The sequence below is a fragment of the Somniosus microcephalus genome, chromosome 28, assembly GCF_052327205.1.
Source record: "Somniosus microcephalus isolate GS21.2 chromosome 28, FLI_Smic_1.0, whole genome shotgun sequence".
In the NCBI taxonomy this organism is placed as follows: Eukaryota; Metazoa; Chordata; class Chondrichthyes; order Squaliformes; family Somniosidae; genus Somniosus; species Somniosus microcephalus.
Genome location: NC_141014.1, coordinates 11,009,130 through 11,028,346, shown reverse-complemented (window position 1 = coordinate 11,028,346; position 19,217 = coordinate 11,009,130). Strand labels below are relative to the sequence as shown.

Sequence of the window (19,217 nt, the reverse complement as noted above, 5' to 3'; positions counted from 1 at the left end):
CTCCACAAGAGTAAAACCAACTGGAACAGAGAGCTGCAATCGCGCCTCCTCCAGCATTGTGATCAAGGAAAAGAACTTCAAATTAATTCAGTGCGCTCCCTCATTTCTCGTGTGCCTGACCCCAGTACTGATTAAATAATACGCTGCAGTAAAGCTTTGATTAAAGATGGAATCAATCAGTTCTACCTTAGACAGCAGACTGCAAGGCTGTTCCCCAACAATGCGTGCAAAACCTTTTTCAGACATTAAACCAAAAAAGGACATTTAAAAACAAGTAGCTTTTATTTCCTGCTGTTCTGCCAAATGCAGATGGGACAGGTCCATTTCCCGGTCTTAAGACCAGTCAGCAGCAGCACCACCCCATTCTGGAGCCTGCGCAGTGGGGGCAGACCAGTCTTCAGTGGCAGGCTGGGCACTCCAGTCCTCTGTTCAAAGAAACAAAGAGAGGGAAAGGCATTAAGAGAATTCTTGCACCCAGGAGATCCTCACAGTGATGAAGGAGAGACGGCCAACACCGGACCCAGTGGTGCTAACTGCAATCAAATGATGAGTCAAACACTCCAACACAAACCACCTTCGCACGGGTTTATCACGGACACGATTCAGAACCGGAAGTCCACAAGTAAACATTCCACAAGCACTTAAAAATTAACAGTGGCGTTTCCCTCCTCCAGCCTCCATGAGGGTGCCAAGTTGCAGTTAGTTGACACTTTCCCCTCCATAAGAACATTTCTTCTACATTAAGTACAAGCAGTGACTGGGTCCAGGGCTGTGAACAGACTGCCCCAGATCCTTCAACAAACCAGGACGCTGCACACCGTGAAACTGAACCACACAAACCCCTTCAGAAGTCTATCCAAATTGCTGTTTCCAGCCCGTTTCAATTTGGTTAAAAAAAAAGAGGCTTCACAATACGCCTCTCATTAGTCGAGCATACAATGAGAATTGCAGTTATATTGCACCATACAGCATCTCAAGTCAGGGGGGAGGGAGCTGGTGAAAATAACGTAAGCCTGAAGATAAAAAGAAATGGGAGATGAGAGTAAAGGTCAGGGTAAGGCATAAGGATAAGTCAAGGAACCACATACGGTTATTGAACACAAGTATAAAACGACAGCATTGCTTGTACAGCAATGTACACAGCATCCAAAACCAAACGTGGGAACTGTAGGCAATAATTCAGAGAGGTGCCAGATGTAGTAGGGAAAACAAACATGGCAGCATTAAGAACAGATTGGCAGTTAAATATTGTAGGACATAATGTATTTAGAAAGCATAGGCAAGGAGGAAGGCTGTATTAATTAGAGATGACAATGGCAGTAGAAAAAGGGGACATAATTACCATTGATAGAAACAGAATCCATATCGTTGAGATAAAGGGATCGACCATTGCTAATGGGGTATACCACAGACCACCTAATGGTGGAATGGAAGTAGAGGAAGTAATATTTACACAAAATTTTGCAATGAGTAGTGATTATAGAGGGCTAGCGGAGTCTGGCCTGGGCTACAGTGGGCTAGCGGAGTCTGGCCTGGGCTATAGTGGGCTAGCAGAGTCTGGCCTGGGCTATAGTGGGCTAGCGGAGTCTGTCCTGAGCTATTGTGGGCTAGCAGAGTCTGGCCTGGGCTATAGTGGGCTAGCAGAGTCTGGCCTGGGCTATAGTGGGCTAGCGGAGTCTGTCCTGAGCTATTGTGGGCTAGCAGAGTCTGGCCTGGGCTATAGTGGGCTAGCAGAGTCTGGCCTGGGCTATAGTGGGCTAGCAGAGTCTGGCCTGGGCTATAGTGGGCTAGCAGAGTCTGGCCTGGGCTATAGTGGGCTAGCAGAGTCTGGCCTGGGCTATAGTGGGCTAGCAGAGTCTGGCCTGGGCTATAGTGGGCTAGCAGAGTCTGGCCTGGGCTATAGTGGGCTAGCAGAGTCTGGCCTGGGCTATAGTGGGCTAGCAGAGTCTGGCCTGGGCTATAGTGGGCTAGCAGAGTCTGGCCTGGGCTATAGTGGGCTAGCAGAGTCTGGCCTGGGCTATAGTGGCCTAGCGGAGTCTGTCCTGGGCTTTAGTGGCCTAGCGGAGTCTGTCCTGGGCTATAAGTGGGCTAGCAGAGTCTGTCCTGGGCTATAAGTGGGCTAGCAGAGTCTGTCCTGGGCTATAGTGGGCTAGCAGAGTCTGTCCTGGGCTATAGTGGGCTAGCAGAGTCTGTCCTGGGCTATAGTGGGCTAGCAGAGTCTGTCCTGGGCTATAAGTTGGCTAGCAGAGTCTGTCCTGGGCTATAGTGGGCTAGCAGAGTCTGTCATAGAGTCATACAGCACGGATAGAGGCCCTTCGGCCCATCGTGTCCATGCCGGCCATCAAGCCCTGTCTAATCTAATCCCATATTCCAGCATTTGGTCCGTAGCCTTGTATGTTATGGCATTTCAAGTGCTCATCCAAATGCTTCTTAAATGTTGTGAGGGTTCCTGCCTCCACAACCCTTTCAGGCAGTGAGTTCCAGACTCCAACCACCCTCTGGGTGAAAAAGTTCTTTCTCAAATCCCCTCTAAACCTCCCGCCCTTTACCTTGAATCTATGCCCCCTAGTTATTGACCCTTCTACTAAGGGAAAAAGCTCCTCAGTATCCATCCTATCTATGCCCCTCATAATTTTGTACACCTCAATCACATCCCCCCTCAGCCCCAAGGAAAACAAACCCAATCTGCCCAGTCTTTCTTCATAGCTGAAGCGCTCCAGCCCTGGTAACATCCTGGTGAATCTCCTCTGCACCCTCTCCAAAGCGATCACATCCTTCCTGTAGTGTGGCGACCAGAACTGCACACAGTATTCCAGCTGTGGCCTAACCAGTGTTTTATACAGCTCCATCATAACCTCCTTGCTCTTATATTCTATGCCTCGGCTAATGAAGGCAAGTATCCCATATGCCTTTTTTACCACCTTATCCACCTGTTCCGCCGCCTTCAGGGATCTGTGTACTTGCACACCCAGATCCCTCTGCCCCTCCGTCTTGCCTAGGGTCTTACCATTCATTGTGTATTCCCTTGCCTTGTTAGTCCCCCCAAAGTGCATCACCTCGCACTTTTCCAGGTTAAATTCCATTTGCCACTGTGCCGCCCATCTGACCAACCCATCTATATCGTCCTGCAGACTGAGGCTACCCTCCTCGCTATTTACCACCCTACCAATTTTTGTATCATCCGCGAACTTACTGATCATACCTTTTACATTCATATCCAAGTCATTAATGTAGACCACAAACAGCAAGGGACCCAGCACCGATCCCTGTGGCACCCCACTGGCCACAGGCTTCCAGTCACAAAAACAACCTTCGACCATCACCCTCTGCCTTCTGCCACTAAGCCAGTTTTGTATCCAATGTGCCAAGGCACCCTGGATTCCATGGGCTCTTACCTTCTTGACCAGTCTCCTGTGCGGGACTTTATCGAAGGCCTTACTGAAATCCATGTATACCACATCCACTGCGTTACCCTCATCCACACACCTAGTCACCCCCTCAAAAAATTCAATCAAATTAGTCAGACATGATCTTCCCTTGACAAAGCCATGTTGACTATCCCTGATTAATCCTTGTCTCTCCAAGCGGAGACTAATTTTGTCCCTCAGAATTTTTTCCAATAATTTTCCTACCACTGATGTTAGGCTCACTGGCCTGTAGTTCCCCGGTTTTTCCCTACTTCCCTTCTTGAATAATGGTACTACATTAGCGGTTCTCCAGTCCTCTGGCACATCCCCTGTGGCCAGAGAGGTCCTGAATATATGTGTTAGAGCCCCCGCAATCTCTTCCTTTGCCTCACACAGCAGCCTGGGATACATTTCATCCGGGCCTGGGGATTTATCCATTTTTAGGCCTGCTAAAACCGCCAATACCTCCTCCCTCTCGATGTTAATATGTTCGAGCATATCACAGTCCCCCCGCCCTATTTCTATGTCTACATCGTCCTCCTCCATAGTGAAAACAGATGCAAAAAATTCATTTAGCACCCCTCCTACATCTTCCGGCTCCACACACAGATTGCCACTTTTGTCCCTAATGGGCCCTATTTTTTCCCTAGTTATCCTCTTACCCTTAATATACTTATAAAACATCTTAGGATTTTCCTTTATTTTGCTCGCCAGTGTTATTTCATGGCCCCTCCTTGATCTCCTAATTTCTTTTTTAAGTATCCCCCTGCACTTTTTGTACTCCTCTAGTGCTTCCTCCGTCTTTAGCCTTTTGTATCTGCCAAAAGCCCTCCTTTTTTTCCTAATCCATTCTCGTATATCCCCTGTCCTGGGCTATAGTGGGCTAGCAGAGTCTGTCCTGGGCTATAGTGGGCTAGCAGAGTCTGGGATTAAACTTGGAAAAGCCCCAATGCAGCACCTTAACTGGTAGGCACAGCACTTGAGGTGGAACCGAGCCACACAAAGCCCACTGTCCTCGGGTCTGTGCTGGGACCAGATATCTCATCCTGGCCGGGTTCTGCCACCGCCCCCACACCCCAAGGCTGGGGTTCCAATCATCTTCGGCCTCCCCACCCCCAGTTACTCCGTTATCGCGATCCCAGGGCACGAGCAGACATCAGGGAAGTGAAGGAGGGGGCTTGGAAAACTCATGAATGTTGAACAGCCTGTGGAACCGTCCGCCAGAAGGAACAGAAGGAAGCGTTAACCATGGGGGGAGGGGTTTAGAAAAACTAAAGCTCTTTAAAGGTCACTCTTCCTTCACCCCCCACACCCAACCTCCCAAGTCTAACCACAATCATTGGGAAAACGTTGCTGATCCAAGGACTCACTTGTGGCTGGTTCGGCGGTGAATGTTGCGGGCTTGGCGTAGGGATTCGCTGCCTCCAGCGTCTCCGCCAGATTTTTACCGGTTGCAGCCGCAAACTGCTGGATGGGCACAGACGGGACCTGTACCCCTTCAGACCAGTCTGTAACCTCAGGCTGGACAAACTCTGCGACGGGAGCGGTCCATTCTCCCTGGTACTCCTCCTTGCCAGCAGCCTTCTCGGCCGCAGCTTGCTCCTCCTTCTCGATCTACGATAGGATGGGCCAAAAATAAAGTAATAAGACAAGCAGGTATTTAAGCAACAGTCCATCAACAATCCAACAGAAAGGCAAATCAGCCGAGAAGGGCATTCGCCCCTCTGGTACCCAGCTGACTGCCAGCTGGAGATGGGTAAACCCAGAGCTGACCAAACACTCCCAGCAGAGAGACAAGCACCTTTCAGCAATGAAGCCTATGGGATTAACGCCACAGACTTGCAGCATCCATCACTGCGAGAGGAGCAGGGAGCACGCGCAGGCCCCTCAGCCAGTGCACCTTACGGCAGTGATGTTAAAACGGTGGGGATTCGCCGAGCCCGCAGCAGCAGGAAGGAATCTAACCAACACAAGCTCGTCTCTCAAGTCAGACGCAGAACATTAAGAGAATGAGCTGGACCGGTTCACAAGTGAACAGAAGCCCGAGCTTGTAGAAGGCGACACTGTGTACAGGAAACTCTCGATTTACCGGCACCCAAATAACCGGAAATCTCTGTTAACCGGCAAAATTCAGGAGTAGGTTCAGGTAAGTTTTACTTCATATTAGTGGCCGTTCCTGGATCTGTGGCCGTGTAACCGGGGTTCCTGCACCTGTTGCTATGCAACAGGGATGCCTGGATCTGTGGCTGTGTACGGGGCTCTCGTACCTTTTACTATACCTCTCTGTAATCCGGACTTCTTGATAAACCGGCACCACGCCGGTCCCGGATAAAAAAAAGTTTCCTATATACTGTTTATACAGCAGACCTGAGTCTTCTGGGATAGTGACACCAACAGATTAACAGTCCAGAAGCACTGCACTTACGATGCCTGAATTTCAACTTCAATTAAAATTTGCAGGATAGTTTTCCTTGCTTTCAAATAAATTGAGGGAAGGAACGTTGGGTTTTCTAGGTGAGCTGGGACAAATTCAAACTTATCTTTTTATTTATTTGATGGTCCTAGAGTGGGTACAGTTCCCTCCAGTCACTGAATGCTGACACTCAGTGAGTGAAGCGACACTGGCACACCGCGTCGAACAGTCCAGAACCAGCATACGTCGTGGGGAGACTTCCTCTGGTCGGTAGTGAACTCAGTGGTTTACAGTGTCACGGCACACCATGAGCAGAGGAAGACATTCACACGGGTGGCTAGTGGTCTCGACGCACGGTGCTGAAAGAGGCACGCACAACCAAATCTGACTCTCCAAATGGAAGGATTCCAGCAAGGTAGCAAGCCTCAAATTTGAGGCGGGAAAATCAAAACAAAGGAAGGAATGTTGGACAGTTTCCTGGAACCGTTGGCACAAAGTGACCCGCCAATAGAAAGTCAAACTCACCTCGTCGGGATCCCTGTAGAAGTACAGATCGGGCATCACTTCCCACGGATGTTCGCGGCTAATGGTACCGCGCATACGCAGGACCTCACGGGCAAGCATCCACCACATCAGACCAATGGAGTGCGCACCCTAACATACAAGGCAACAAAGAGTTAGGAGAAATGCGCCCATCAGCTCCTGTCCTGCCTCCGACACCTGCATCGAAAGAGTGAAATCCTCAACAGCACTCGAGATCAATTCTAGGTTCTCCTGAACTGCATTGCAAAAGAAACAAGGTTACAAAACCCTGCACATAGTATGTGGTGGATTTTACTGCGTCTCTTTAACCATATTAACCCGCCATATCACACCCCTTAATACACAACACAAAGCGAAGCACAACTCCCGTCACCATTCAATCCCCTGCTAGCTATGAGAGAGTCTGACATGGCCATCTCGTTGGTTGGCTGGTACCACAAGGCAGAATATCAAGTGTTTTTTTTTTTTTTATAAACACGGTCCATCATTCCCCCCCCCCCCCTTCCTCTCCCGAAGGCAGCAACTCATGGGTGGAGAACTGTCCCCACCCACCCACTAGCCATTCATGTGAACCTAGATCGTGGGCAGCAGCAGGCCACTCCTGGACCAATGTTCCTATTAAGCCACGCAGCGGTCTGGAGGTCCGACGCAGGCCGCTCACCGGCTTTTAAATGGAAAAACCGCGCATGCGCAGAGATTTGAAAGGGCCGCCCAGCCCGTTAAAGGGGCCGCGCACTCGAAGAATTAGAGGGAACATTGATCTGGACCCTCGCATTACAAAGAAAGAACTTGCATTTCTATAGCGCCTTTTATGACCTCAGGACGTCCCAAAGTGCTTCACACCCAATGAAGCACCTTTGAAGTATAATCACTGTTGTAACATAGAGCCCTGCTTAGCACCCCACTCTCCTTCCCCCAACCCCTGCCTCCAGTAGAATTTGCATTGAAATTAATGTTTAGTGACTCATCTAAAAAGGTGCATGTCATTATCTACTATAATTTAAAGAGTTTAGTTTGAAATACCCCGTTTAAAACAATTCGTCTACAAATTATGACCTCTATTTATTTTACCAGATCAGAGCAGCCTCAATAGCCAGAGATCGGTGTCAACTGCCTGCTACTGAACCTGTACCTGTTGAGTAATGTCGCAGGGATAACTACCAAACCTCACTCACGGAGCCAGAGACTCGAGCAGCATTAGAGATTCCTGCCTGATAATGTAGCACATTTCCTACACTCGGAGTTCATCGGCCAGGCTGGCCTCAGCTCCAAGTTCTAACGATGTGCACTTTGTATAACACAGCTACACTACTGAGAAACTGGGCTTTAATCCAATCTTTAAACCCCTAATTCCATACCCTTTAATAGTCTGTGTAGCACCTTGTCAAAGCCTTTCTGAAAGTCCATATACACCACATCCACTGCATCCGTCTCCGAACCGCTACACTTCCCATCCACATCTATCTCCTTACCACTGCACTTCCCATCTACCACATGTCACCTCCTCACAGCATATCAGTGTCAGGCACTATCTGCCTTTCTGAAACCAGTGTTGGCTGCTTCCAATTATATTTTCATTTAGATATTTAGTAATTTCATCATTAATGTTCCCAACTAGATGTTAAACTAAGTGCCCTGCAATTACCTGGGTCCCTTTTGAAGAGATATTACACTGCCCACTCTCCAGTCCTCCAGCACACACACACTCTCCTCTTCCGGTTTAACTTTGCTCTTACTGCACTGTTGGAGGTGCTGTCTTTCGGATGAGACGTTAAACTGAGGCACTGTCTGCTCTCAGGTCGATATGAAAGAGCTCACGGCACTATTTCGAAGAGGAGCAGGGGAGTTATCCCCGGTGTCCTGGCCAATATTTATCGCAACAAACATCACAAACAGATTATTTGGTCATTATCACATTTCTGTTTGTGGGAGCTTGCTGTGTGCAAATTGGCTGCCACGTTTCCGGCATTACAACAGTGACTACACTTCAAAAATGCGCAGGAGTGTCAGCCTCAAATCTTGCATTCAAGTCTCTGGAGTGGGACATGAACCCACAACCTTCTGAGTCGACACTAAGGAAACCAGATGACGTACTGATCCTTGCTGCAGAATGAAGTTAAAATGGCAATAATTAACAGATGAATTGACAGTACCTTGTTGTTGCACGGGACTGCGATATCCACATAGCGCAGAGGTGAGTCGGTGTTGCACATGGCGATGGTGGGGATGTTGACGTACGACGCTTCGGTTAAGGGCTGATGGTCCTGGCGAGGGTCCGTCACCACTAGCAGGCGGGGCTCCCTGAAGGCAGCCTGGATCTGATTGGTGAATGTACCAGGGGTGAACCTTCCGGCGATGGGGGTGGCGCCGGTGGCGGAAGCAAACTTCAGGACCGCACGCTGAGGGAGGAGAATCGGTCACCGTAAACAAACGCTGAAAGAACCCGTTAGTAACGCCGCTTCTGCTGCGCAAGCTCACCCGGCCACAAGCCTCCAGCTGCAGCTCTGCTAGAGCCGAACACCACCAGAATGAGAATCCCAGAGCAGACAACATACAGACATGGGTTCAATGTTCAACAAACCTCTGCAGGAATTTTAAAACATGGCAAATCTCACATCAGGCAACCCCCCCCCCACCCCCACCAGTATTAATCTCCCTTTAATGCCATCAGCTTTCAAAAATTCCCAGTTATCCAAAAGTTAAGCAGTACTATACAGTAACACTGATGTATCATCACTAATTCAACCTGGGTCTAGTGTATGGAGATAAATTGTGGCAAGGATTACCATCAAACCCCACTCATCGAGTCACATGGACCCTTGTGGTGTTAGCGAAAAACCTGCCAGATTTACTGTAGCACATTTCCGACACTCGAGAGGTCACTGGCCAGATACTGGTCCTAGCTCCCAAGCTTTAATAATGTGCAGTTTTAGAAGACATGGCTCAATTATAACAGCAGCTGACAGAATACAGAACGCAGCTCGAACATCGTTCCTTGCGCACGCACCTGCCCAAACGGTCTGGAGGAGATGACGCAAACGTCAGCCGGGTTCTCAATGGAGACAATGGCACGGGCAGCGAGAAGCAGTTTCTCCCACGTCTTCTTCAGGTTGATGATATAAATACCTGTTCACAAAGCATCAAATTAAGCCCAGGATTCCCCACGGCACAGTCCAATCCCCTCCTTCCCTTAGCCTGCTGATTCAGTCCTCCTCGACCCCACTCAAGCGGCCACTCCGTGTGCAAGCCGAGACAGTGTCAGCAAGATACTGCATGACTTTATCACCACAGCGCAGCCCGATCGAGTCCTCCCAAGTGCACCTTCCAGCAGGAATCACTGGAGAGCAAATCAGTAAACCCCAGCCAATTTTAACCAGCATTCGTTTGGTCATGCAGTCCACGAAGACTGCAGTGAGTTATGATGATCTGGAATGCGCTGCCTGAAAGGGCAGTGGAAGCAGATTCAGCGGTAACTTTCAAAAGGGGCCTGAATGTATACACAAAAAGGAAAAATGTGCGGGGCTATGGGGAAAGAACATGGGGGTGGAATTAATTGGAGAGCTCCCTGTGTGTAAGATTCTGTGGAAAGGTTAGACACCCTATGAACAACTTGTATTTATATAGTGCCTTTAACATTATAAAACATCCCAAGGGGCTTCGCAGGAGGGATGATCAAAACAAAATTTGACACCGAGCCACATAAGGAGATAGTAGGACAGGTGGTCAGAGATTTTAAGGAGCGAGTTAAAATGGAAGTAGAGGGGTTTAGGGAGGGAGATCCATAAAGCCTCAAGTGGACTTTCCACAGGGACTAAAGGTGCAGTGTTGCCTCAACAGAGCAGTGGCTGTATTTCAGAAGTGATTCATTGGTTCTGAAGTACTGTGGGACACCCCGAGAATGTAATATGCTATTTTTCCCTTCTCGTACGGAACAGTGCAGAAGATAACTCTTTTCACTAGCAAAATACTGCGGATGCTGGAAATCTGAAATAACAACAGAAAATGCTGGAAATACTCAGCAGGCCAGGCAGCATCTGTGGAGAGAGAAACAGAGTTAACGTTTCAGGTCTGGGACCCTTCATCAGAACTGGAAAAGGCTGGAGATGGAACAGATATTAAGCAGGTGCCGAGACCGGGGGTGGGGAGGGGGAAGGAGGAACACACTGGGCTTATGTAAGAGGCAGGAAAGAGAAAATGTTGCAAATGGGAATGGCAAAATCATACAGCATGAAAAATGGGGGCAGGGGTTATAGTTTGAAATTGTTGAACTCAATGTTGAGCCCGGCAGACTGTAAAGTGCCTAATCGAAAGATGAGGTGCTGTTCCTCGAGCTTACGCTGAGCTTCACTGGAACAATGTAATAGGCCGAGGACAGAGAGATCAGAGTGGGAGTGAAGCGGTGAATTAAAGTGACAGGCGACCGGAAGCTCAGGGTCACCCTTACAGACTGAACGGAGGTGTTCCGCAAAGCGGTCGCCCAATCTGCATTTGGTCTCCCCAATGTAGAGGAGACCGCATCGTGACCAGCGAATACAGTATACTAGATTGCAAGAAGTACAAGTAAATCGCTGTTTCACCTGGAAGGGGTGTTTGGGGCCCTGGACAGTGGGAAGGGGGAAGGTAAAAGGGCATGTGTCGCATCTCCTGCGCTTGCATGGGAAGGTGCTGTGGGAAGGGCTGTTAGGGGTGATTGAGGAGTGGACCAGGGTGTCACAGAGGGAGTGGTCCCTTCGGAATGCTGAAAGGGGAGGTGAGGAGAAGATGTGTTTGGTGGTGGCGAAAGATGATCCGTTGAATGTGGAGACTGGTGGGGTGAAAGGCGAGGACAAGGGGAACCCTATCGTGGTTCTGGGAGGGAGGGGAAGGGGTGAGAGCAGAAGTGCGGGAAATAGAACAGACATGGTCGAGGGCCGTGTCAACCGCAGTAGAGGGGAATCCTCGATTGAGGAAAAAGGAAGACATGTCGGAAGCACTGGTATGGAAGGTGGCATCGTCAGAACAGACGCGGCGGAGACGGAAAAACTGAGAGAATGGAATAGAGTCCTTACAGGAGGCGGGGTGGGAGTCAGTGGGCTTATAGCGAATGTTTGTCAATAACCTATCCCCAGAGATGGAGGCGGAGAAGTCGAGGAAGGGAAGGGAAGAGTCGGAGATGGACCATATGAAGTTGAGGGAAGGGTGGAAATTGGAAGTAAAGTGAATGATCTCATCTAGTTCAGGGCGCGAGCAGGAAACGGCACCGATAGTCAGTCATTGTTATACCGGAAAAAGAGGTGATAGAGGGGACCTGAGTAGGACTGGAACAAAGAATGTTCCACATATCCCATGAAAAGGCAGGCATAGCTAGGGCACATGCTGGTTCCCATAGCAACACCTTTAATTTGGAGGAAGTGAATGGAGTCAGAGGAGAAGTTGTTCAATGTGAGAACAAGTTCAGCCAGGTGGAGAAGGGTGGTGGTGGATGGGGACTGGTCGGGCCTCTGTTCAAGGAAGAAGCGGAGCGCCCTCAGGCCATCCTGGTGGGGGATGGAGGTGTAGAGGGATTGGACGTCCAGTGAAAAGGAGGCGGTTGGGGCCAGGAAACTGGAAAGTTAAAGTGACAGAGGGCGTCAGAAGAGTCGCGAATGTAGGTGGGAAGAGACTGGACAACGGGAGAAAAATAAGAGTCGAGATAGGAAGAGGTAAGTTCCGTGGGGCAAGAACAGGCTGAAACGATGGGTCTACCAGGGCAGTCCTGTTTGTGGATCTTGGGAAGGAGGTAGAAGCGGGCTGTGCGGGGTTGGGGGACTATGGGGTTGGTGGCCACGGGGGGGAAGATCTCCAGAGGAGATGAGGTCAGTGACAGTCTTGGAAACAATGGCGTGATGTTTGCTAGTGGGGTCATGATCCAGGCAGAGGTAGGAGGAGGTGTCAGAGAGTTGGCATTCAGCTTCCGCACGGTAGAGGTCGGTTCACCAAACAACAACAGCACCACCCTTATCAGGTTTAATGATGTTAGGGTTGGATCAGAGAGAACGGAGTGCTGCAAGTTCAGAGGGAGGTAGGTTGGAGTGAGAGGGGAGCAGAGCAATGGAGACGGCCGATGTCACGTCAGCAGTTAGCAATGAAAAGATCTAGAGAGGGTAAGAGGCCAGAGGGAGGGGTCCAGGTAGAACGGGAATTCTGAAAGCAGGAGAAAGGGTCAGCTGTGCGGGGGGAAGACTCCTGGCCAAAGAAGTGGGCACGGAGACGAAGGCGACGGAAAAAGAGCCCAGCATCGTGCCAAGCTCGAAATTCACTGAGATGGGGGCGTAAGGGGATGACGCTCAGGCCTTTGCTGAGGACTGATCGTTCGGGGAAGGTCAGAGGGGAAAGTGAAAACACAGCAGGGGGTGAGATTGGAAGAAGGGGTCAGAGGAAAGTGAAGGGGAAGGTGGTTCCGGAGGGGCATTGGTGTCAGAATTCTTTACATTGGTCCACTGTTGACAGCCAAACTTCTCAAACCCCAACCACATCATGAAAAGGATTCAAAGCTCAGCAGCTCGCCCCTTCATAGCCCAAATCAAGCTGCGCTCCACACAGAAATCCCTACACTTACCACCGGCACAACACACTGCACATTACAGGCCTTTGTAGCAGGAATTACTATCAAACCCCACTCATCAAGTCAGAGACTCTCGTGGTGTTAGCGAAATACCTGGCAGATTTACTGTAGCACATCTCCGACACTCGAGTTCACCAGCCAGGAACTGACCTCAGCACCAAGTTTTAAGAATGTGCAACAAAAAAATCATCCCATCTCCTTTCGGAGGCTGAAGACACCACGTTTCCCGGCAATTCCCCAACACTACACATCAGTCTCTCGGCCCTCCTCAGCACTGCCTCCGGGGCTTGACTCTCCCCCTTGGGACCGGTGCATGCGACCTCACTAGAGCAATGGCATAACATGGTGTCTACAGCCTGATTTAACAGTACAGTTCTGCATTCTCGCTCTCTTGCGTAGATTGGTGGTGTATAGTGCAGGCGCTTCACAGTACTATGCTGATAATTCACTCGCTTAAAGACCTCACCAGCATGTTGTTCCCTGGAGACAGGTCACCCCTTGAGACATGCCAATACACAGCAAACTCTCGACTAACATCCTCATCACAAGAATGTATAACCTTTTAATTTAAGACTATACATGCGTTAATTAACCAAAGGAATTGGTTGGGGAAACTAACTGATGCAATGGGTCTCGATTTAAATCCAGCTCAGACCCACAGGATAACGTCTCCTCTGTACTGCTTGCTGCAAGGGCCTGCAGCACAACTCGGCATCTGAAGCCTGGTGTGGGAAATGGAAAAAGTACTTGCATTTATAACAGCGCCTTTAATGTAGGGAAAGGCCCGACAGCACTTCACGGGAACGTAATCAGGCAAAAACTGACACCAGGTCTAAACTCTCTGGAGTTTAGAAGAATGAGAGGTGATCTCATTGAAACATAAGATTCTGAAGGGGATTGACAGGGTAGATACTGAGAGGTTGTTTCCCCTGGCTGGAGTGTCTAGAACTAGGGGGGCTTAGTCTCCGGATAAGGGGTCGGCCATTTCAGACCGAGATGAGGAGGAATTTCTTCACTCAGAGGGTTGTGAATCTTTGGAATTCTCTGCCCCAGAGGGCTGTGGATGCTGAGTCGTTGAGTATATTCAAAACAGGGATCGATAGATTTTTGGAATCAAGGGATATGGGGATCGGGCGGGAAAGTGGAGTTGAGGTCGGAGATCAGCCACGATCTTATTGAATGGCGGAGCAGGCTCGAGGGGCCAACTCCTGCTCCTATATCTTATGTTCTGATGAGCCAAAGAAGGAGCTTTATTAAAGACAGGTGACTAAAAGCTTGGACAAAGAGCTACGTTTTAAGGAGGAGAGTTAGAGGTTTATGGGTGTCACAGTGAGCTAGCTGGGGCGCTCGGAGACTGGCGGTGAGGCACATTGCTGAGGAAGAGCTGGATTCCAGCACCAGGTGCTTGTAAATGAGAAGAGTCCCTTTCCCCAGCACCAACATCGCCCAGCTTCAGCACAAATAACCACAGCAGGAGTGGTTTATGAGTTCCCACCTGCTACAGGAAATGCATCCAACAGGGCGGTTGTCCAAAATACCAGGCTGGAACTGATTGGAGTGGAGGTTTTTTGGGCCCATCAGCATTGGACTGGACACTAACTCTACATAACGGCAAGGACCCAGCCCAGGTGACGTTTAAGCCTGCCCCTCTGACTCAGTCGGTGCGGTGCCTACCGTCGCTCTTCCTCTTGTAGACATATTGCTCCATCTGGAAGTCCAGGTTGGTGCTGCCCAGGTGGGTAGCAGCAGCGAGGAATTTGAGGACATCCTCTTCCTTCATCTGCAGTACATCGAGACCTCCGGACATTGTGAACGTTTCCCTTTAAAAGCAACGACGGGCAACCTGAGGGAAGAAAGAGCCCAACACATTAAACAGAGAGCCAACAGACCCAAACACAGAACACACACACACACACACACACACACACACACACAGTTCACCACTCTCTCCAACTTGGAGCAGATTGTCACAGTACTCGCCCTTGGAAATAAACACAAAATACTGGAGACACAAATCTTTGCCGAGAAAAGATTGGCTGATATTTCAGGTGGATGACAAATGGTGCTACCAAGACAGGAAGTCTTTTCCTTTTGCTATTGAAAGGCTTGTTACACACTTCCAGTATTTTCTACTTTTAAGAGTTCCACTATTTGCATTATTGCTATTGCTTAGCTTCAGCACGTGATTTTAGTCACTGGAGCCTCGTCCTACGTGATCGAGGATTGTGTGTCAGCCGTTGCTCAGTGGACAGCACTCTTGCCTCGGAGTCAGAAGGTTGTGGGTTCAAGTCCCACTCCAGCATAAAAATCTAGGCCGACACTCCAGTGCAGTGCTGAGGGAGTGCTGCACTGTCGAAGGTGCCGTCTTTCAGATGAGATGTTAAACCGAGGGCCCGTCTGCTCTCTCCGGTGGATGTAAAAGATCCCACGGCACTATTTCGAAGAGCAGGGGAGTTCTCCCCGGTGTCCTGGCCAATATTTATCCCTCAATCAACATCACAAACAGATTATCTGGTCATTATCACATTGCTGTTTGTGGGAGCTTGCTGTGCGCAAAATTAGCTGCCACGTTTCCTACATTATAACAGTGACTACACTTGGAAGTAATTAATTGGCTGTAAAGCACTTTGGGACGTCCGGTGGTCGAGAAAGGTGCTAAATAAATGCAAGTTTTTCTTTTTGAATTTCTATAGCACCTTTCACGACGTCCCAAAAGCTTTTTACAGCCAAGTACTGAAAGGGTTCTGACGAAAGGTCACCAGCCTGAAGCATTAACAGTTTCTCTCTCCACAGATGCTGGCTGAGTATTTCCAGCATTTTGTGTTAGTAATTTGAAGTAATAAAAAGTGTGATATAAATGCAAGTATTTTCTTTTTTCAATTAGGGATAAGCAATAAATGGGCAGTTGAGGCAGAGTACAAAGGCAAGGATGTCATGATGAGCCGGTATAAAACACTGGCTCGGCCTCAACTGGAGTCTTGTGTCCAGTTCTGGGCACCGCACTTTAGGATGGATGTGAAGGCCTTAGAGAGGGCGCAGAAAAGATTTACGAGATTGATCCCAGGGACGAGGGACTTCAGCTACGTGGATAGACTGGAGAAACTGGGGTTGTTCTCCTTGGAGCAGAGAAGATTGAGGAGATTTGATAGAGGTGTTCAAAATCATGAGGGGTCTGGACAGAGTAGCGAGAAACTGTTCCCATTGGCGGAAGGGTCAAGAACCAGAGGACACAGATTCAAGGTGATTGGCAAAAGAAGCAAAGGCGACATGAGGAAAAACTTTAACTCAGCGAGCGGTTATGATCTGGAATGCACCGTCTGAAAGGCTGGTGGAGGCAGACTCAATCATAGCTTTGGAAAGGGAATTGGATAAGTACCTGAAGGAAATAAAATTGCAGGGAAAGGGGACAAGCTGAAATGCTCTTGCAGAGAGCCGGCACGGGCTCGACGGGCCGAATGGCCTCCTGCTGTGCTGTAACCATTCTATGATTCTTCTATCGAGGCCAAGCGGCTGAGAGCAGAGCCTCCGCACCCGGAGCCTCGGGCACATTGTTACTGAGTGTCCCGGAGCCCCGGGCACATTGTTACTGAGTGTCCCGGAGCCCCGGGCACATCGTCACAGCGAGTGTCCCAGAGCCCCGGGCACATTGTTACTGAGTGTCCCGGAGCCTCGGGCACATTGTTACTGAGTGTCCCGGAGCCCCGGGCACATCGTCACAGCGAGTGTCCCGGAGCCCCGGGCACATCGTCACAGCGAGTGTCCCGGAGCCCCGGGCACATTGTTACTGAGTGTCCCGGAGCCCCGGGCACATTGTTACTGAGTGTCCCGGAGCCCCGGGCACATTGTTACTGAGTGTCCCGAAGCCCCGGGCACATTGTTACTGAGTTTCCCGGAGCCCCGGGCACATTGTTACAGCGAGTGTCCCGGAGCCCCGGGCACATTGTTACTGAGTGTCCCGGAGCCCCGGGCACATTGTTACTGAGTGTCCCGGAGCCCCGGGCACATTGTTACTGAGTGTCCCGGAGCCCCGGGCACATTGTTACTGAGTGTCCCGGAGCCTCGGGCACATTGTTAATGAGTGTCCCGGAGCCCCGGGCACATCGTCACAGCGAGTGTCCCGGAGCCCCGGGCACATCGTCACAGCGAGTGTCCCGGAGCCCCGGGCACATTGTTACTGAGTGTCCCGGAGCCCCGGGCACATTGTTACTGAGTGTCCCGGAGCCCCGGGCACATTGTTACTGAGTGTCCCGGAGCCCCGGGCACATTGTTACTGAGTGTCCCGGAGCCCCGGGCACATTGTTACTGAGTTTCCCGGAGCCCCGGGCACATTGTTATAGCGAGTGTCCCGGAGACAGGCGACCGGAAGCTCGGGGTCACCCTTAAGGAATGAACGGAGGTGTTCCGCAAAGCGGTCACCCAATATGCGTTTGGTCTCCCCAATGTAGAGGAGACCGCATCGTGAGCAGCGAATACAGTATACTAGATTGCGAGAAGTACAAGCAAATCGCTGTTTCACCTGGAAGGGGTGTTTGGGGCCCTGGACAGCAGGAAGGGGGGAGGTATAGGGGCAGGTGTTACATCTCCTGCGCTTGCAGGGGAAGGTTAATTCACCGCTCCATTCCCACTCGGACCTCACCGTCCTTGGCCTCTTGTATTGTTCCACGGAAGCTCAACGTAAACTCGAGGAACAGCACCTCATCTTCCAATTAGGCACTCTGCAGCCTTCCGGACTCAATATCGAGTTCAACAATTTCAGATCATAAGCTCGGCCCCTATTTCATTTTTTCTTGTAATTTTTCCACTCCTTTCCCCCCCCCCCCTTTCCTTTTGTGTCACTCTCACACCTGGCAACTATCCCTTGCCCTGCCAGTACACTTTACACCCAATCTCAGCCTATTACCATCTCGTCTAGCTTCTAACACCTTTTATTGTCTCTTTTTTACTACTTTTGTTTCTTTTATTCTTTTGTCCGATCGCAGCCCTGCCTCCGATCCATCTTTTCTTTCCAGTTTTGAAGAAGGGTTCGACCCGAAACGTCAACTCAAATTTCTCTCCACGGATGTTGCCTGACCTGCTGAGGTTTTCCAGCATTTTCTGTTGTTATTTCGGATTTCCAACATCCGCAGTATTTTGCTATCCTGACCCTGCGGCGTCATATCCGGTGACCCTCCTCCCTCTCCAACACGTGACAGGGGCCTAGCGCCAGGCTCCGCTTTCAGAGCCCGACCCGGCGGCCGGGGACCCCGCAAATAGGAAACGGCCGTGGCCGTTAAACGCCGCCACCTTCAGCAAACCCGCAGCGTCCCCTTGGCGGCTTAAGGCTAGCCCGGCCGTACAGCCTGAGGCCTACCCCGCCGCCTGACTGAAGCGCGTCAACTTCCAGCCCGCCATTTAGTTCACTCCCCGCCGCTGTTACTGTGAGGAGACAGAGGCTTCCCCCCGGCGTGTTTGTTTTTTAAAGCCCTCTGCAGCGGGCTCCATTCATTCCCTCGCCCCGCGCTCTCTCACTCACTTGGTACAACGCCGTGTGGAGGTCCGGCAGCTAAAGAGGCCGCGGGCAGGAAGTGACGCCTATATATAGGCGGCCCCCGCCAATCAACTGGCCGCTCGCTGGCCGTTCACTTCCGGGGTGGTTGCCATGCGCGACGGCCTCGGGTCTGCAGTGGGCCCAGGCTGACGGCAGGGGGCAGCCAAGGGCCGGCAATTAGCTGCAGGCCTGGCTCTGACTGGGGCCGGGGTCTGGCTGGGGCCTGAGCCTGGTTGGGGCCTGGGTCTGACTGGGGTCTGAGCCTGGCTGGGGCCGGGGTCTGGTTGGGGCCTGGGTCTGACTGGGGCCTGAGCCTGGTTGGGGCCTGAGCCTGGTTGGGGCCTGGGTCTGACTGGGGTCTGAGCCTGGCTGGGGCCTGGGTCTGACTGGGGTCTGAGCCTGGCTGGGGCCTGGGTCTGACTGGGGCCTGAGCCTGGCTGGGGCCGGGGTCTGACTGGGGTCTGAGCCTGGCTGGGGCCTGGGTCTGACTGGGGCCTGAGCCTGGCTGGGGCCGGGGTCTGAGCCTGGTTGGGGCCTGAGCCTGGTTGGGGCCTGGGTCTGACTGGGGCCGGGGTCTGGCTGAGGCCTGAGCCTGGTTGGGGTCTGAGCCTGGCTGGGGTCTGAGCCTGGCTGGGGCCGGGGTCTGACTGGGGCCTGAGCCTGGCTGGGGCCTGGGTCTGACTGGGGTCTGAGCCTGGCTGGGGCCGGGGTCTGACTGGGGCCTGAGCCTGGCTGGGGCCTGGG

The 19,217-nt window shown here is 51.0% G+C and overlaps 1 protein-coding gene and 3 non-coding genes across 4 annotated transcripts; all 4 read right to left on the bottom strand.

The window, feature by feature from the left end:
* Positions 1-259: 259 nt before the first annotated feature.
* On the bottom strand, positions 260-18,557 carry rpsa (ribosomal protein SA). Its single transcript, XM_085969467.1, has 7 exons — positions 18,459-18,557; positions 14,621-14,789; positions 9,371-9,489; positions 8,517-8,762; positions 6,346-6,474; positions 4,778-5,021; positions 260-425 (listed from the first exon to the last, which is right to left on the bottom strand). Exons 2-7 carry the CDS (start codon positions 14,751-14,753, stop codon positions 334-336), a joined length of 963 nt encoding a protein of 320 aa, XP_085825593.1. The 5' UTR covers positions 14,754-14,789; positions 18,459-18,557; the 3' UTR covers positions 260-333.
* Positions 7,504-7,653, bottom strand: LOC147098786 (small nucleolar RNA SNORA62/SNORA6 family). The gene has a single exon (XR_015074134.1). It is a non-coding gene; the product is annotated as a small nucleolar RNA SNORA62/SNORA6 family (small nucleolar RNA).
* LOC147098785 (small nucleolar RNA SNORA62/SNORA6 family) lies at positions 9,132-9,291 on the bottom strand. Its single transcript, XR_015074133.1, has one exon. It is a non-coding gene; the product is annotated as a small nucleolar RNA SNORA62/SNORA6 family (small nucleolar RNA).
* On the bottom strand, positions 12,971-13,125 carry LOC147098784 (small nucleolar RNA SNORA62/SNORA6 family). The gene has a single exon (XR_015074132.1). It is a non-coding gene; the product is annotated as a small nucleolar RNA SNORA62/SNORA6 family (small nucleolar RNA).
* Positions 18,558-19,217: the final 660 nt, after the last annotated feature.

Bases quoted from the DNA above. Each gene is read 5' to 3' on its own strand.
- rpsa (XM_085969467.1), bottom strand. From the start codon at position 14,753: ATGTCCGGAGGTCTCGATGTACTGCAGATGAAGGAAGAGGATGTCCTC. The intron at 8,763-9,370 runs GTGCGTGCGCAA...CTCCTCCCTCAG, and splicing joins CCTCCAGACCGTTTGGGCAG to CGTGCGGTCCTGAAGTTTGC. The intron at 426-4,777 runs GTGAGTCCTTGG...TTCTTTGAACAG, and splicing joins CACCGCCGAACCAGCCACAA to AGGACTGGAGTGCCCAGCCT.